Below are 17,670 nucleotides of genomic sequence, written 5' to 3'. Positions count from 1 at the left end.
TTTTACAATAATTATTATGAATTTTATTTATTTTAAACTTCCCTGTTCACAGGGGTTTGTAGTGTTTTAAAAATCCAAACGATGATATACCCATCATCAAAGCGGAAATGATACGATCATGAGCGTTTCTATATTTTTTCACATTTGCATATTAATCATTAAAAAAATTTTAATGTGCTTGGTATTTTTAAATTGCTTTGGTATTTTTAATGTGCTTTGAATTTTTTTTAATCTCGGTTATGTGAGATTAAATACTCTGACCATTGTAGTAAGTTTTTTTTTAGTAGTTTACAATTATCAAACTAACTTTTTCTTATAGCGTTGAAATAGGTTACTCGTTGATAAATCCTTAGTGTGAGATCCAATAACGACTTAATTAGTTAACATATAAACCTAAAATATGTTTTTTCCCTTGGCGGGCCCCACCAATCCTCCTAACATGTAACAACTCTATCTTTTGTAAAATTAAAAAAGAAAAAAGAAAACGAATTAAAAAATGCATTGACTGAATTCAAAATGAGGCAAGGGGATGAGAGCCGAGTCTCTCTCTCTCTCTCTCTCTCAGTCAGCAGCACCACTCAGGCACTCACCATCAACTCATTTCTCTTCAGAAACGGAAATTCATCAAATTCTTTTCCCAGTTACTAAAAAAATTAAATTTTTAGACAAAATTAGCGAAAATAGCTTTCTTGCTCCTCACCACCCTCTATTACCTCTTCCTCGCTCTCACCCTCGGTGCGTGCTTTATCATCGTCTCAACCGCCTCCACTGCTTCTTCTTCACTTCCCCCAATGGCCACCATGGAGGGCTTGATAGGCCTCGTCAATCGAATTCAGAGGGCCTGTACGGTCCTCGGCGACCACGGCGGCGCCGACTCTGCATTGCCTACTCTCTGGGAGTCTCTTCCTCTCGTCGTCGTCGTCGGCTGCCAGGTCCCTCTCTCTTTCTCACCACGCACTCGTTGTTGTTTTCCTCTGGTTTCTTTCTTGTTTGGCTAATCGAGTTTTTGCGGTGTGTTTGGATGATGTAATTGCAGAGTTCTGGAAAGTCGTCGGTGTTAGAGAGCATCGTCGGGCGTGATTTTCTTCCGAGAGGATCTGGTTAGGGTTTATGCTTACTGATTACCAATTTTCATATTTTATGCTGTTTGGCTCCTGAGAAAACAGAGGAAAGAAATGTAATAAAAACAGAACCAGGAGTCTCTCCTGAGCACTTCCCTAGGGATCCTAGGGATCCCGCAATCGTATCCGTTCATTTTATATCGTGCAGTTTTCGTTAGGTACTATTCATATTTGAATTTTAAAATTTTAATTTTAAATCATTTCTGACCGCACGATATACGATGAACGGATAAGATTGCGGGATCCTAGGATCCTAGGAAAGTGCTCAGGAGAGACTCCTGGTTCATAAAAACAGAATAATAACAATAACAATAATATTATTATTATTAAAATTAAGTCAACTATTTTCAACATATAAAGGTAATCGTCAACTCGGTCAAACTAAATAATTTTAAATTGATTAATTATAAATTGATTTGTTTATGGTTACATTTACTTTTCTATTAGAATATACTCAGAAGGCCACACTAATAAAGGTTTTCTTTACAGATTATGATTGTTGTCTTTCAATCTTATGCGCTGTTTGGCTGCTGAGAAAGCAGAGGAAAGAAAATGAAACAAAAAGCAAATTTTAAAAGAAAAGTAAACTATTGTTCAGCATAAAAAAAAATAGTCAACTAAACTAAGCAATATAAAGTTTCTTGTTTGATGATTACATTATTTGTATTAGAATCATGCACATTAAAGCTTCAAAAGTAATTTTAGTTTGCTTGGTTTGCAGGAATAGTGACCAGGAGGCCATTGGTCTTGCAGCTGCACAAGACAGAACAGGGAATGCAGGAATACGCCGAGTTCCTCCACTTGGAAAAGAAAAGATTCACTGATTTTTGTATGTTATTTATTGTAAAGATGTGCTATGGATCGAGCACCTGATTAATGTTTTTCTAGTGATTATTCTGGTTTTGACTAGATGATAACGTTAATGTTATTACATTATGGATCCTAGTTTGAGTAGTGGTTTGTGACTTTTTCTTACATATAGTGTAAAATGGTAGATTTTGATGGAAAACTTGGGTGATTGGTAATATAGTATGAGTGATGAAACAAAAACTTGATGGTTTGCAGGAAAATACTAACAACATGCAACTATTATGTTGTTATTTTGTTCGTATTTTTCAATAGCCTTATTTTCAGGTTGTCACTTTTGCTTGTTTAATTATGAATCAAAATCACTTCAAGCGTGAAATGTATTCTTAGAAATATAGCAATGAAATTTTAGCAAAAGTGTCTAATGTTTCCCCTTCTCTTTTATTTTGAAGTGGAATTTCATATTGGATTTTCTTGTTTGTGTCTTCATTTCTTAAACAGCTGCTGTTCGAAGAGAAATTCAGGATGAAACTGACAGAATTACTGGGAGATCAAAACAGATATCTAATGTTCCTATTCATCTCAGTATCTACTCCCCAAATGGTAACAATGTTCTTTACATTGGTTTTGGTGTGATTGTGAATTGTTATTGTGATCCTTGTTCTTTTTGTGCACGTATGTATTGGTAGCATTGCTTTACATTACAGATTTACAGTTTATTTTGTTAATATTAACAGAAATTTCATTCTATGTGATGATTATGACCTGTATTACATCAAAAGAGTGACCTTGATTTCATGAAGTGCACACAATGCAACGAAGCATTTGTGTTTCAGTTAGAGAAATTTGATTCCATGATCATGTAGTTACATTCTAAATATTTATTTTCGTCCTGTTTAACCATGAGAGTGTCAACAAATGGCTTCCTGCGTAAAACTACTCTTGTTGTGATGAATGAAAATTCTTAGCTTAACTGTTCATCAATAATTTTATTATTTTCCTTCTTCTGAAATCTTGGGTTAAAACAAGTTTCTACAATGGAAATTATCTGTGGTCTTTTGGTGGAATGAATTATCTGTGATTCATGTTTTTTCTGTCGCATAAGGTTGAACCCTTATCTTTTATTCAATGAAGTATTCAATATTGATCTGTTGTCCATTTTGCTCTCTGACAAACATATGGTTTATCTTCTTGGCAGTTGTCAATCTAACATTGATAGATTTGCCTGGTTTAACCAAGGTTGCTGTAGGTATAATTGTTAAACTGTTTCCCCTTGGTTCCAAGTTTCAAACGAAAATTTTAATGTTTTATTTATTGAATATCTACTCATAGATGTTTCTTGCTGACAGAGGGACAGCCAGAGAGTATCGTTCAAGACATTGAAAACATGGTTCATTCTTATGTTGAGAAGGTAATACGGAGTTCCTTTCCCCACCCCCCACCCCCCCCCCCCCCCCCCCCCTCCCCCCCTCCTCAATTTATAGATAAATAGCTTAGAACAATGGAGAATTCAGTCAGAAACCAAGTTCGCAGTTGCAATGGACATTCTGTCAAGCAATTTACTCTTTAAATTTGTATCCTCTATTCAAAGGGGCAGACTGAATCTGGATATTCTGACGATTCAGTTTTCATTTGGAATAGCAATTCATTCTTATCACAGCTTGCATGTAAATAACATCTTTTTATCTATTTAAGTCAATTTAAGGGCTGAAGAGTTATACTTAAACCGATTCCCCATTTTTGAGCTTTGATTGATAAATGTTTTTATCCTTAAGTCTTAGCTTTATTAACCGTTCTAATATTTATCCTGCATGTTTGTGTTGTGACCATTACCAGGATATGTATTACCATTTACTAAATTTCTGGATAGATTGTTTGCCTTGAAGTTATTCACAAGCTAAGTTTGGTTTTAATCTTCATTCTTAATGAAAACGCTTCTTGGTACAGCCTAATTGCATCATTCTGGCAATAACTCCAGCCAATCAGGACATAGCAACATCTGATGCTATCAGGATTGCTCGACTAGTTGATCCTACAGGTATCGTCCCTGAACTATTTTCCGACTTTATCATTCAACTGTATGATCTCACATGGTCCATGCGTCACAAATCTTCTTTTGTGCTTTCGTTTTATGTATTGATCTTCTGTGTTTCTTTTCTTAGGTGAAAGGACATTTGGTGTGTTGACAAAGCTTGATTTAATGGACAAGGGAACAAATGCTTTGGATGTAAGACTTCTTGCTTGTATTATGCTGTTCCACTTGAATTGCTATTTCATGTACTAAATATTTCCATCTGTACTCTAGTCCGATTAATCTATTATTAAAAAGATCTATCAGACTGCGGTGTATTGAATGATTTGATCAATGAATATTCGATTCTTTTTTCAAATTTTAATCGACAACAAGTCTTCCAAGTTTCATATAAATATAAAAAAGTGATTGGGGTCGTCATTAATTATTTGAGATAGTATTTCAGTACTATACGTAAGTATATAGGTTTATCCTTCATCCTTTCTGAAGTTTCAAGTTAAGAAAGGTGTTTAGCTAGAACATCTATGGTGGTGGTTAATTTTGTTGGGTGTTGCATTTTATATTAGAACATTTTGTGCTCATGGAGGTTCGTGTTTGTTTTTTCCTGGAGGTCATCAATCCACTCTGTTGATGATAGGTCATGATGTTTTCTTTGCATTGAGTTAGGTTCTCGAAGGAAGGTCTTATCGGCTGCAACACCCTTGGGTCGGAATTGTGAACCGTTCACAAGTTGATATTAACAAAAATGTGGATATGATTGCTGCCAGGCGGAGGGAGCGCGAATTTTTTAATTCCAGTCCAGATTACGTACATTTGGCAAGCAAAATGGGTTCAGAATATCTTGCAAAACTTCTCTCAAAGGTTTTCCCAGCCCCCTACATCTATGATTTGATAGCTCAATGTCTACATATAATGTAGAAGTTGGGAGTTAACGTTTAGTTTTCATATGATTTCAGCATTTGGAGTCTGTAATTAAAGCTCGCATTCCAGGAATAGCATCTTTGATCCATAAAAGCATCAGAGAACTTGAAGCGGAGTTGGATTATCTTGGTAGACCTGTTGCTATTGATGCAGGGGTGAGAAATCTATATATGTCATCCATTCATTCATATTGTGATGCTATTTGGTTTTAGATTATCATATGAAGTTATTTTGTTTGTATCAGGCACAGTTATATACTATCCTAGAGTTATGCCGGGCATTTGACCAGATATTCAAGGAGCATTTGGATGGAGGGTAATACATCCCATTTAAAATGCCCTATACATATACTTTTTTTGTAGAATACATATGGATGATAGTGCCTCCTTTCATGTAACTTTCCATTTTCTGATCAAGAATCTGATGTCCAGCGATCTGTTTACATTGGGAAAAAAATAAGATGCATTTAATGCTTCATTTTGTGACCAACACATGATCTTATTCTTCACAGTTCATGTGCGATTGAGCATATGTGAGCCTGATCAAAGAATTTCTTTACTTGATTCCTCTGCTCTTTCATATGAATTCACCAGTTCTGTATGGCTGGCTTTGAGAAAGCCTGTCAGCTCTAAAGGTTCAAAAGTAGTTAACTTGCAATACATTAGCCAGTGATTATATATAACTGCTATTTTTTCAATTCACTCAATTTGTATCCAGTAATGCTGCCCACAAGTATGGGAAAAAAGATAATAGCATTTCACTGATTTTTATACTGCAGACGACCTGGTGGAGATCGGATATATGCTGTATTTAATCACCAGCTCCCTGTTGCTTTGAGGAAGCTCCCTTTTGACCGTCATCTTTCAGTTGAAAATGTAAGGAAAGTCGTTTCAGAGGCAGATGGGTACCAACCTCATCTAATTGCACCTGAGCAAGGTTATCGGCGCCTCATTGACAGTGCACTTAACTATTTCAGGGGTCCATCTGAAGCATCAGTAGATGCGGTAGGTGTCTACCATTCCATCTTCTTGTCCTCAGGGTAGTTTCCTGGGGTTAATTAGCGCTGAACAAGCTATAGCATAGCAATTTTGTTTCCGTGGCCACTGGAAGCAGAATTGTTTTCAATTTTGTTCACTTGACAATAAAGTAGTTATTCAAGCAGCATTCTTATTCAGTAATCAAATACTGCAGGTTCACTTTATTTTGAAGGAAATTGTGAGAAGGTCAATCGGAGAAACTCAGGTTCAAATCTTCATTACTAATACACTCCATCTAACACTCAAATGGTTTATTAGTGGGGAAAGTTATAGATTGTGTTTTGGGAATGAAACAGGAGCTGAAGCGCTTTCCAACTCTTCAAGCCGAATTGGCAGCAGCTGCTAATGAAGCATTGGAGAGGTTTCGTGAAGACAGCAAGAAGACAACTTTGCGATTGGTGGACATGGAATCCTCGTATCTGACAGTGGATTTCTTCCGGAATCTCCCTCAAGAAGTGGATAATGGAAATCCGTATGCCGCTCCTGAAGTTCGATATGCAGAGGGGCACTTCAACAGGATAGGTTCCAATGTTTCCTTGTATGTTAAGATGGTCTCAGAGACACTGAGAAATACTATCCCGAAGGCTGTCGTTCATTGTCAAGTGAGGGAGGCTAAGAGGTCTTTGCTTGATCACTTGTATATCCGATTGGGCAAAATGGAGGTTCTATCTCTCTCTCTCTCTCTCTCTCTCTCTCTCTCTTATAGGGTGGATGCTGTTTGGCTGATTCGAGTACTGTTATTTCGTGCAGGGAAGGCAACTTGCACAATTGCTGGGTGAAAATCCTGAAGTGATGGAAAGGAGGCAACAATGTGGCAAGAGGCTTGAATTGTACAAGTCTGCGAGGGATGAGATCGACTCGGTCTCATGGTCCAAATGAAACTGACCCTCAATGCATCTTTTTTGTGTGTATTTTAGGATAAATAACCGTGAATGCATATCAAATATAGTCGTTTCTGGTGGAGTTTAAATCATTTCAGTTAAAAGACATTTCCTTAGGATCATTATCATGGTCCTTGCCATCTTGTGATATCATGCCCGCACAAGCCTATTTGAGATGTTCATGGCTTTTATTTTATTTTTAATTTTACATATATTGAATAAACGGTTATATGGGTATCTATCCATAATTACTCATTTAAATTTCACGGGTAAATAGTTAATACTCATAATCGTTTATTTGTTTAAATGGGTACCTATAACTGTAACCGTGAGCTTTAAATGGATAGGTAATCACGGTTACCCATACCTATGGGTATTTTGCCCATTCCTATGTATTGACCTCATCTGTTTAAATTGCTTAATTAAAAAAAAAAATTAAAAGGAAACAAGCAACGGACACAGGTCCCCAAGAGAGGATCACATCCGTTCATTGGTCGGATATGTATGACACTTGTGGTAGCATTTATAGTTTATTTCTTTTTTTTTTTTTATGTTGAATTTCTAATGTCGGATTTAATGTTTGTTACGACGGATAAGTTTTTGTACGTTATGTGTAATATAAAACATTTATTATGAGATTTTGTTAATCGTAGCCTTGGTTTATAAATGAAATATAGTTGAAATTATTTTCCTATAATTTGGTGTATTTGTTAATAGCTGAACATTGAGGGAGAACGTTATTTTTTATTATTTTAATGTATGTGGTGTCGCTTTATGGGCGATAGTACCTAAAGAATTTTATTTATTTTACTTACATGATGTCGGTTTTGACCGACAGTAAGTGTGATTTTTAATTATTTATTTATTAGGTAATGTCGGTTTTAACCGACATAATGTGCCATGGTAATGTCGCTTAAAAGCGACGTTAGACGCTACGTCGATTTTAAGCGACGCTGCTGTTTAATTTTATTTTATATTACCTATCTTCTTGGTGGCGGATTAAGGGGGTCTAAGCAATGTCATTGCCCTTTTGTGACGGTAGTATTGGTGTCGGTTACTAAATTCGACATTGCACGATTTAATGTCGGATTTGTGCCAAATATCCGACATTAACTGGTGTTTCTTGTCGGTTTTAAAGCGCCAATGATGTCCCCTTTTGTAGTAGTGTGAAGTACATTAATTTATTCATATGGTAACTAAATATTATTTTGTTTCCCAAGTGTTTGTAGTTCTGTGATTAATTTGTTTGTACAATCTAAGGAATGCATTCTAGTAATAATTTTTTAAGGAGTAACACAAAATGTAAACGTGTTTTGTTTAAAATTAGGTTATTTTGTTCGAAATCTAGAGAAGTGCATTTATTTACTTTTTTTTTTTTTTTTGTCATTAGTTAAACTTGGGGGTGTGGGGAATCGAACTTGGGTGAGGTGGGAGTTGTTTTGGCTCTAGTGCCACTGCACAGGCCCCCATCCTCTATTTACTTTATTTTTTCACCTGATCTATTTCGGTGTCCTTGCAGTTCCTTATTACACTACTTGATGGGCTATTCATTTATCTTTATTTAACAGCATCAATTGAGTTGCGTCGCGAACTAGCACGAGACGAGGCTTAAAGTTTTTGATTCATATGCTCCTTTTACTCTCGTTGTTCGAAATATGTAACATTCGGAGATTCTTACGCATATGAAACGTTTTCGAAAAAACACAAGAGAGCCTTTAATTGCTGCCTGAAGCTCTTGCTGCTTGAGTGTGGGAATTGTTGCTTCTGGGTACCTTAGGGGCTTCGTTTTGTAATTTATTTTTCTTATTAATAGAAAAAATCTTTTATTGCCAAGAAACCGTGCGTTGCTCGCCTCGTTACCTCAATAATCACAAAAGTTAAAAAGAAATTACTCTTCATTTTTTTACTAAAGAATTTACTCTATGCTTAAGGAATACAATTTTTTTTCCAAACAAATGATATTTGATGAGTCCATATTATACCATATATTTTACCCTAATCTTAGTATTAATTTATTAGTTATTTTGTAAGATTTTGATACTTTGGATTATATTTTCAATGTAGGACATTCGACTTCCTCTGGAGCAAAAAGTGATCAAACGGATGAATTTTGGAGTGAATCTAATTGGACGATGTTCGTGATTCTTTCAAGATGATTGTATCAAAATTTCAAATACTACCAAGCCATTTGATTGTGGCAATGAAATAAAGTTTCAGCGCGCAGCTTTCCCAGATTGACGTTTCTTGACGTTTTGGGTATTTTGAAGGTCAAGATGGCATATTTTGAGGAAGATGATTTGTTAGGGACGTCTCAAGCTTTCAAAAGAGACATTTCGGGATCAAATCAGAGTTGATTTGGTTGGTCAAAAGTTTGATTTTTTGAGAAGTCCAAATTTTAGTTCAGATAGGAAACCTTTTATTTCATAGGTATCTTATTATATTATGTTTTCTAGTTTTTAGAAGACCTTTTCTAAGTAGGATTTTATTTTGTAGTAGTATAAATAAGGCTATTTAGCCATTAGAAAAGGGAGAACATAGGCATCAATTTGGAGAACTTAGCTAGGCTTTGATGATTTGTATTTCAAGGTGTTTTCTATCCATATTCTTAATAATATTTTGTTTTATAGTTGTTCGTAACTAATTTCCGTTTGCTAGGGCGATGCCTTGAGCCTTAGCATGAATATGAAGTTTTTATTTAATTGCTTATGATATTATACATACATACTTTGAATTATTAATCACTGTTTTTAAACTATCTCTATATCTTAATGCTTAGCTGCCATTAGGATGTTTAGATAAGTAATTGGATGCAATTCGATCAGAATGCCACGTCTTAGGGGTTGCATGGTTTTTCAAAGGGTTTTCACAAAGCGTAATGAGTCATGCATGTTTATATTTGATCTGAATGACACTGACGGATTGCATGTTTGATATACATTCATAGAATTCGATACGCACTGATACATCGACATTAGCGGCTTAAGGAACACTAGTACAAAAAACACTTTGCGCGACGCATGTCCTTCGTCGCGCAAAGTCAAAAAAACATCGCGCAAAACTTAGCGCAACTAACCTTCGTCGCTCACTAACCGTCGCGCCAAGGCAGTGACAGAAGGGTTTGCGCGACGAAGAAGAAACATGCGTCGCGCAAAGCCTTTTTGCGCGACGTAGGCTACGTCGCGCAAAGAGGCTTTGCGCGACTCAGGGACATGCGTCGCTCAAAGTGACTTTGCACGACGCATGTTTCTTCTTCGTCGCGCAAACCCTTGTTTTTTTTTGGTAAAGATATTTTTTATTTAATTTTTTGTAAATATTGTAATTAAATTATAAACAATAATTAATAAACCAAAAAAAAGTTTTTAATTATAAAATATATGAAAATATACATACAAGATGTCCGAACAAAAAAGAAAAAACTACAACAAATAGTTTCCAAAGAAGAATGGTGTAAAGTTGGTGAACAAAGGCTCCTTGGTTTCAGGATTCATCTTCTCACGTTGGTGATCCTCGACCCCATGGGACTGAAAAAAAGTTGCATATGCACTTACCTACAAAGGAAAAAAAAAATACTTTTCAACACTTGAAAATGATCACAAAAACCAAAAGCTCTCCAGATTTCAAATCCTTGCAAGAAGGAAGCAACTAAGTAGCAATGCAAAATGTTCAGGAGGAGTTAAGAATTTTAAAAAAAAGGTGCAAAGAATCAATCAGTAGGTATACATTGGCTTACCAGATTCAATGAATGAGAAAGCTTGACTGTCTGCAATATGCCCGATTTATCAGTTTCCTTGCTGGGAAGAATCTCAACTCTGCCCTTGCTTATGAACGTATAAGGATCACTACAATGTTGGATGCGAATATCAGTCTAACATTCATTTCTCATCCCAAATAGAAATCAATATTCGCCAAAGTTAAGAAGAAAAATATATTGGAAAGATGAGGGTTGGTTGCTAGGAATAATACCAAAAGTCAATACATAAACATTAATATTTCTAGTTAGGTATATTAGTTGAGGAGAAACATGGATCAATAAAGGAGTACACAAAATCGTAAATGGAAAATCAGGGAGTCTATCAATTCTTTCACCATAGTGTCAGAAGCCAGTCAGTAACAGCAGAAGGTTAACCTCTGAGGCACAAAGTTCAAATCAGCAAGGGAATCTTCAACTTGGAAATTTTCTCAAGTGCATGGATGAGGGTTACAACCTTGCATCAACAAAGAAGCAAATTAAGTCAATTTTGCTCCTTAAACACAAAACTAACAGAAGGAAGAGTTGTATTTTACACACAACACCTGCAACAATTTTATGTCTAGATTTTTTACATTTGCATGTAAATGGGTATTTGACTGTGGCCAAAAGGGACAACTGTGTCAGCAGTCAGCACTCGAGAATTTAGGATATAAGGCTGTAGAATTTGAAATAGACACAGTACCACACAAATTGTGGGTCGATTGCCATCAGACGAGCCCTCATTTTCCACCATTTCTAATATAACAATAAGTGCAACATTGTCCTGAAAAATTGCGTACAAGAAGCTGATATAACAAACAAATGGGAAGCAGAAACAAGAGCCTCACTAGAACAGAATGCACATTAAAAACCATACAAGAAGCTGATATAACAAACAAATTGGAAGTGTTTCTAACCCTCCAAACTACCTCTCTCACTCTTTTAACATGTTCTGTTGCATCTAATATAACCAGGAAGATTGCCATTGATTTAAAATCATAATGTTCTTTTTAAAAGGAATATAATTGGATGCTCCCTCCCCCTATTAGATTTTACTTGAAAATATATCAGCACAAGTAAACATACATACTAGTATACAATTAAATGTCACCTGTAAATTTAGGCCTAGAAACAAGCCTTATATGGTAGCTTGAAGGATCGCTCTTCGATCAGCCAGCCAAAACATACACCACTTTGAACCCATTTTCATGCTTTTCAACAAACTCCTGGAGTAACCTATACAAAACAACTTTTAATCACTTGTAAACAAGAAATGCAACCCACAAGCTTTGAGACAGTTCCTATACCTCTTTGCAATAGTCAAAGACACCAAGTAATTTCAACTCAGCCACTTGTAGGAAACCTATAACATAATTAAGCATCGAAAGTAAATAAATTTAGACAATCTTGTACAAATTTAAACACATCTTAACTCAAATTCCAATCAAGAATTTTTTTTTTAGTAGGTATACATGAAATTGAACGTATAATCAATCCTAAATGCCCCACCAAAGGAATAAAACCTTCATCCCCTGCACTCGGTCACCAAACTACTGCTCCACTTCAATGATTCAATATGCGCCTTCCCCCAATTAAGGTAAACAAAATTTAGTTTCCTTTTTTGGGACAAAAGGGAGAATATAACACAAAGATGGCATCATAAAGATCCCCAAACACCAAGGTACAAGCACAAAAACTAAAACAAGCTTTGAATCAAATGGAGGATTGGAGTAGGAGGGATTGGGGGCGCCATGAATTATACACATGGAGAATTGGAGAATAATGCACATGCTTTTGTAATTGGTCGGTTTCAAAACCCAAATTAAGGTACTCAATTTAATTTATCTTCCGAGTATAACATAAAAAAGGTGTGTGTATGTGAATGTGATATGGGTTCTTCCCAATTTCATCCTAGCAACAAAAAAAAATATTTTTATTACAGTCATTCATCAAACAAGGTTGGTTTAATCTCTTCTAATGTGCATGCAACATTCTATGACCTCTTGCCGCATTCTATAACCCATATTAAGGTACAAATGTTTGATTAAAGTGCACAACAAACAGATCTTTTCTCAGAATTCACAGAGAGCTAGAGATTAAAATTAAATAACTGAAAAAATATATATGAGAAATTAAGAGGGCTATGTGATAAGAAATTAATTAACTTTAAAAAACAGAGACCTGTGAAATTGGGGGAAAAGGGCAGCAGATTTTTACCTCTGCGATGGCTGTCAAGACAGCGAGGCGGGCAAGTGCTTGACGGCGAGGTTGCGGGGCTGTAAGGATGCAAGGATGCAACCTGTGAGGGTTTGCAAGTCTGCAAGAGAGAGTTGTGTGAATGATGATGACTGACTGAGAGTGAGGGAGACGGAGGCGCGGGGAGGAACACAGGCAAAGAAGAAGAAGTGAAGAAACACCTAAGGTTAGTGGCAGAAACCAAAAAAACAGTGGAATTGGGCTCGGGTATACAGGGATGGAGGCGCTTGGAAATTTCTGAAGAGGAAAGGCAGAGAAGCTGCGATAGAGAAATGAAGAAGAGGAGATTTTGGGCACCATGCCAAAATTTTGGCAGCCTTCCAAAATTTAATCTCCTGCCTCCTTCAAATGTTTTTAATTATGTATGATTACTTTTTTTTTCTTTGTCACAATGTATGATTCTATTAAAATCTATTGTTTTGATAGGATACACATTCTACGCAACTAATTTCAACGATCCAACCGTCAAACTTGTTTGTATATACTTCGAGATCTCATACGCCAAAAATCGCAACAAACAAACATTCAGAGATCAAGTAACGGGACAAAACTTTTCAACGATTATAAACGAAAAATCACGATTTAACGGTAGTTTTAACTCCGATTTTGATTATTTTTATAGCTACACTTCTTGATCCTATATGAATACAATGAACTAATTCGATCGTCAATTTAAAATATTTACACTAGTGGAAACCACAAAATCTTATGTTATACTTAATGAAAGTATAGATAAACTCCAAGTGTTAGTAAATCTATTGTTTTGATGCAATACACATTCTACGAAACTAGTTTCAACGATCTAACCGTCAAAGTTGTTTGTATATGCTTCGAGATCGCATATGCCAAAAATCACAAAAAACAAACATTCAGATATCAAGTAATGGGACAAACCTTTTCGACGGTTATAAACGAAAAATCATGATTTAACGGTTATTTTAACTCTGATTTTGATGATTTTTTACAGCTACACTCCTTAACCCTATATGAATACAATAAACTAATTCGATCGTCCATTTAAAACATTTACACAAGTGGATACTACAAAATCTTATGTTATACTTAATGGAAGTATAAATAAACTCCAAATGTTAGTAAATCTATTGTTTTGATGGGATATGCATTGTACGAAACTAGTTTCAATGATTCAACTGTCAAACTTGTTTGTATATGCTTCAAGATCGCATACGCCAAAAATCGCAAAAAACAAACATTCAGAGATCTAGTAATGGGACAAAACTTTTCGACGGTTATAAACGAAAAAGCACGATTTAACGGTAGTTTTAACTCCAATTTTGATGATTTTTTATAGCCACACTCTTTAACCCTATATGAATACAATTAACTAATTTGATCGTCAATTTAAAATATTTACACAAGTAGATACCACAAAAGAAAAAGGCAATACAAGAACCCCAAAAGAAAAGGAAAATGAAAAAAAAAAAAACACTTTGCGCGACGTAAGTACACCTGTTTTTGTACTAGCTGTAAAATACACATTCAAACTCTTCTTCTTCTTCTTTTTCTGTTTATTAGCTAAGGATGGTAAAGTTGTATGATTAAAGACGACCGTCTCAACTGATCAAATTCATACTATTTTATAATACAATTCATTTCCATGCGCGTGGAAATATATATTTGGTAAGAACAATAATATATATGAAACAAGTATTTGTTTCCAATTGTTGCTTTTCGAACGTTTACCGATTGTTTGTATCAAATTCTTTTTTTTTTATTTGACAAAATAAAGAAAAATAATATTCAAACATTCCTTTTTTTTTTATGCTGTCAAATAAGGTGACAGTAAAAATGGAAAGTTTATATGTAAGATTTTGACAGAAAGATTTTGATAATTAATACCCGTGGATATTTGTATCTGTATATATGTAAGAAAATTTTACGTGGTTTAAAATCATGTAGATGCACTGTATGGATATCAGATTTTGGAATTATTGCTAATAACTAAAACAGATTACGATATTAGGGAATTGAAAGAAAAAAAAAGAAAAAGATCTGACACACACATATATATGTGTGGTAAATTAGTATATATACTCACTCGAATATTTCATGAGAAACATTTCTATTGTACTCGTTACGAAACTGTGAGTGAGAGCTAGCAAATTATAAAGCAGAAGAAACACAAAACCGATTTATTTTCGTCAAAACAAAGAAGGTCTGTGGTGAGTTTCTTGACAAGTATTTTTCTGATGAGAACCATACGTATTTTTTCTCTTTTATACCTTTTATTAGTATATTTTATTTCCTAAATTCTACCATTAAGCTCAGTTTAAATGTTTTGAACTATCGGAGTTATAAGTTTTTCTGTGTACACGTGCTTCACTTGTAATATGACGTATGGTATATTGGCCCGTGATCCGTGTACATGTGCTTCACTTGTGATTTTCTTGTTTTTTATTTTAGCTCTAAAAAATTTAAAATATAAGGTTTATGTTGATACCGCGTTTTATGATTGGTTGATGTAATAAAAAGAAAGTGTAGCGACACATTTCCCCCACATATGACAGAAGAATGAGGGAAAATTTAATTTGGACTATGATTGATAACAAGCATCTCACAAGGTTACGATTTACAGCTTTTTCACTATAGGTTTATTTAAAAGTATGGTCTCACCACATGAATCACAAAAAAAACATGGTGTGTGTATATATATATATATGTGTGTGTGTGTGTGTGTGTGTGTGAGGTTACGATTTACAGCTTTTTCACTATAGGTTTATTTAAAAGTATGGTCTCACCACATGAATCACGAAAAAAACTTGGTGTGTGTATATATATATATATGTGTGTGTGTGTGTTTATCCTTCCATTTGTTATTCAATTAGTATTTGAAGATATCAACTTCCCTTGTAAAAATGGTAAATTTGATTATTGTGTATTAAATAAATGACTGTGACAGGGAGAACTATGGAACCTGTGCATGTCAATGGTTCTATCCACAAAAAGGCGAAGGTTGTTTTTATAATGGGTCCGACTGGGTGTGGAAAAACCAAACTTTCCATAGACCTAGCTACCAATTACGGGGGAGAAGTAATTAATTCGGACAAAATCCAAGTCTACAAAGGCCTGGACATTGTCACTAACAAAGCCACAGAATCTGAGCAACGAGGCATCCGTCATCACTTGCTAGGGTTCGTAGAAGACCCCGTAGCTGATTTCTCCGTTGATGAATTTCGTCGTCGTGTGCAAACTTCAATCGATGAGATCACAAAGCGTAACTGCCTCCCAATCATTGCTGGCGGATCCAACTCTTATATCGAGGCACTCATCGAAGATCCAGTGATTGATTTTCGAAATAAATATGATTGCTGTTTTATATGGCTTGATGTGTCGTTGCCTGTGCTATATAACCATGTGTCCAAAAGAGTTGACGAAATGGTGGCTGCAGGATTAGTGGATGAGCTTCGTGAAATGTTTGCTCCAGGGGTGAATTATGATGGTGGCATTCGCCGAGCAATCGGAGCTCCGGAGATGCATCCATACTTCATGGCTGAAATGAACAACAATATAGTAGACGATGACAAGGTTCGTAAGGAATTTCTGCTGAAAGATGGCATTTGGAAAACCAAAGAAAATACTTGTAAACTTGCTGAACGCCAAGTGCAGAAAATTAAACTTCTCAGCGACAAATGGGATATTCATCGTATTGATGTCACTGCTGTGTATGAGAACTGTGGAAAGGAAGCTGTGGTTGCCTGGGAAACCTTGGTTTTAAAGCCAAGTTTCACCATTGTGGGTGGATTTTTGAAGAAACATGGTTGAACTCTGCTGGAAGAAAAATATGGAAGATAGATTTGGAAATCACAATAAGAAGACGTTAGATCACATATGAATTGAAGACTTGGGATTGATCTCAGAATAATTAAATGGCGTTTAGCATTGAAATATGACGTGTATTGTGAGATCATGAACAATCCTTATTTATAATTACTAAATATATGTCAATCAAGCTTATTATCAAATGTGTGATAATAATAACAACAATCTTATATTTTATGTCTTACCAAAATTAGTCTTACTAAATATAATAAATTTGGACAAAAACTGATTATTTATATACTCCTTTCATAAGTTTCAGTTTTTAATTAACTTCACATGATCATATGACAAACCTGTTTTTCTCTTACAAATGAAATAACTATCTTCATTTGTTGGGTTACCTAACTCTTAAAGTTAAAACTACAGTCCGGTGATATTTCTCTTCACTTCTAAGTAAGAAGTCTTAGGTTTAAATTTCGTGGATGAAAAGTTCGATACCAAATTAAATTGTTCATTGTGGCTTTGCCGAACTCCTCATTTCATTGATGTAAAATATAGCGTTGTACTTAAAATAAACTCTCAAATCCAAAATATTAACGAATCCCAACAACTTTTTTTTTAATTACATCATTCCAGTGATATTTTGTAAGAGAAAAACATGTCCGTCATCTAATCGAGTGAAGTTAATTTTAAAAGATGATTGATGTTGTTTCCAAAAATGGATGAGATGATTGAGATCATAGGAGTGGCAAAGGGTAAAGTAGACTTGATATTCGTGTCGTGTTTCTTGTATTCGTGTCGTTTTCGTGTCATATCCGATAGCTTAACGGATCGTGTCGTGTAATATCCGTTAAAGTAAACGGGTAATATGACCCGACCCAAAATCAACCCGTTAATATTATCAGGTAATATAACCCGACCCGTTACCTGTTAAGAAAAATATATTTTAAATCAATGAAAATGAAAATGAAAAACATAATTTGACCCAAAAAAATGTAAAACATAATACTAAATTAGTATATACATACTAAATTTCGGAATTGACCCCTTCATGAAAGTTGTAAAGCTTTTCATTACGAATTATTACATTTTTCACACTTCTACA

General features: G+C 35.1%; 2 protein-coding genes across 2 annotated transcripts; both read left to right on the top strand.

Moving 5' to 3' along the window:
- Nucleotides 1–480: 480 nt before the first annotated feature.
- Nucleotides 481–7,060, top strand: LOC103436939 (phragmoplastin DRP1E-like). The gene is made up of 15 exons (XM_070823403.1): nt 481–932; nt 1,037–1,100; nt 1,843–1,950; nt 2,430–2,531; nt 3,127–3,177; nt 3,278–3,339; nt 3,876–3,966; nt 4,091–4,155; nt 4,627–4,821; nt 4,917–5,036; nt 5,126–5,196; nt 5,660–5,885; nt 6,073–6,123; nt 6,215–6,580; nt 6,669–7,060. The coding sequence occupies exons 1-15, from the start codon at nt 792–794 to the stop codon at nt 6,795–6,797; spliced, it is 1,842 nt and encodes a 613-aa protein (XP_070679504.1). The 5' UTR covers nt 481–791; the 3' UTR covers nt 6,798–7,060.
- An 8,653-nt stretch (nt 7,061–15,713) lies between these two features.
- On the top strand, nt 15,714–16,568 carry LOC103436938 (adenylate isopentenyltransferase 5, chloroplastic-like). Its single transcript, NM_001328945.1, is given in 1 exon segment — nt 15,714–16,568. A coding segment is annotated over 1 exon segment (855 nt).
- The last annotated feature ends 1,102 nt before the right edge of the window (nt 16,569–17,670 follow it).

The sequence above is a fragment of the Malus domestica genome, chromosome 06, assembly GCF_042453785.1.
Source record: "Malus domestica chromosome 06, GDT2T_hap1".
Taxonomy (NCBI): domain Eukaryota; kingdom Viridiplantae; phylum Streptophyta; class Magnoliopsida; order Rosales; family Rosaceae; genus Malus; species Malus domestica.
This window is presented reverse-complemented; position numbering and strand designations above follow the sequence as displayed.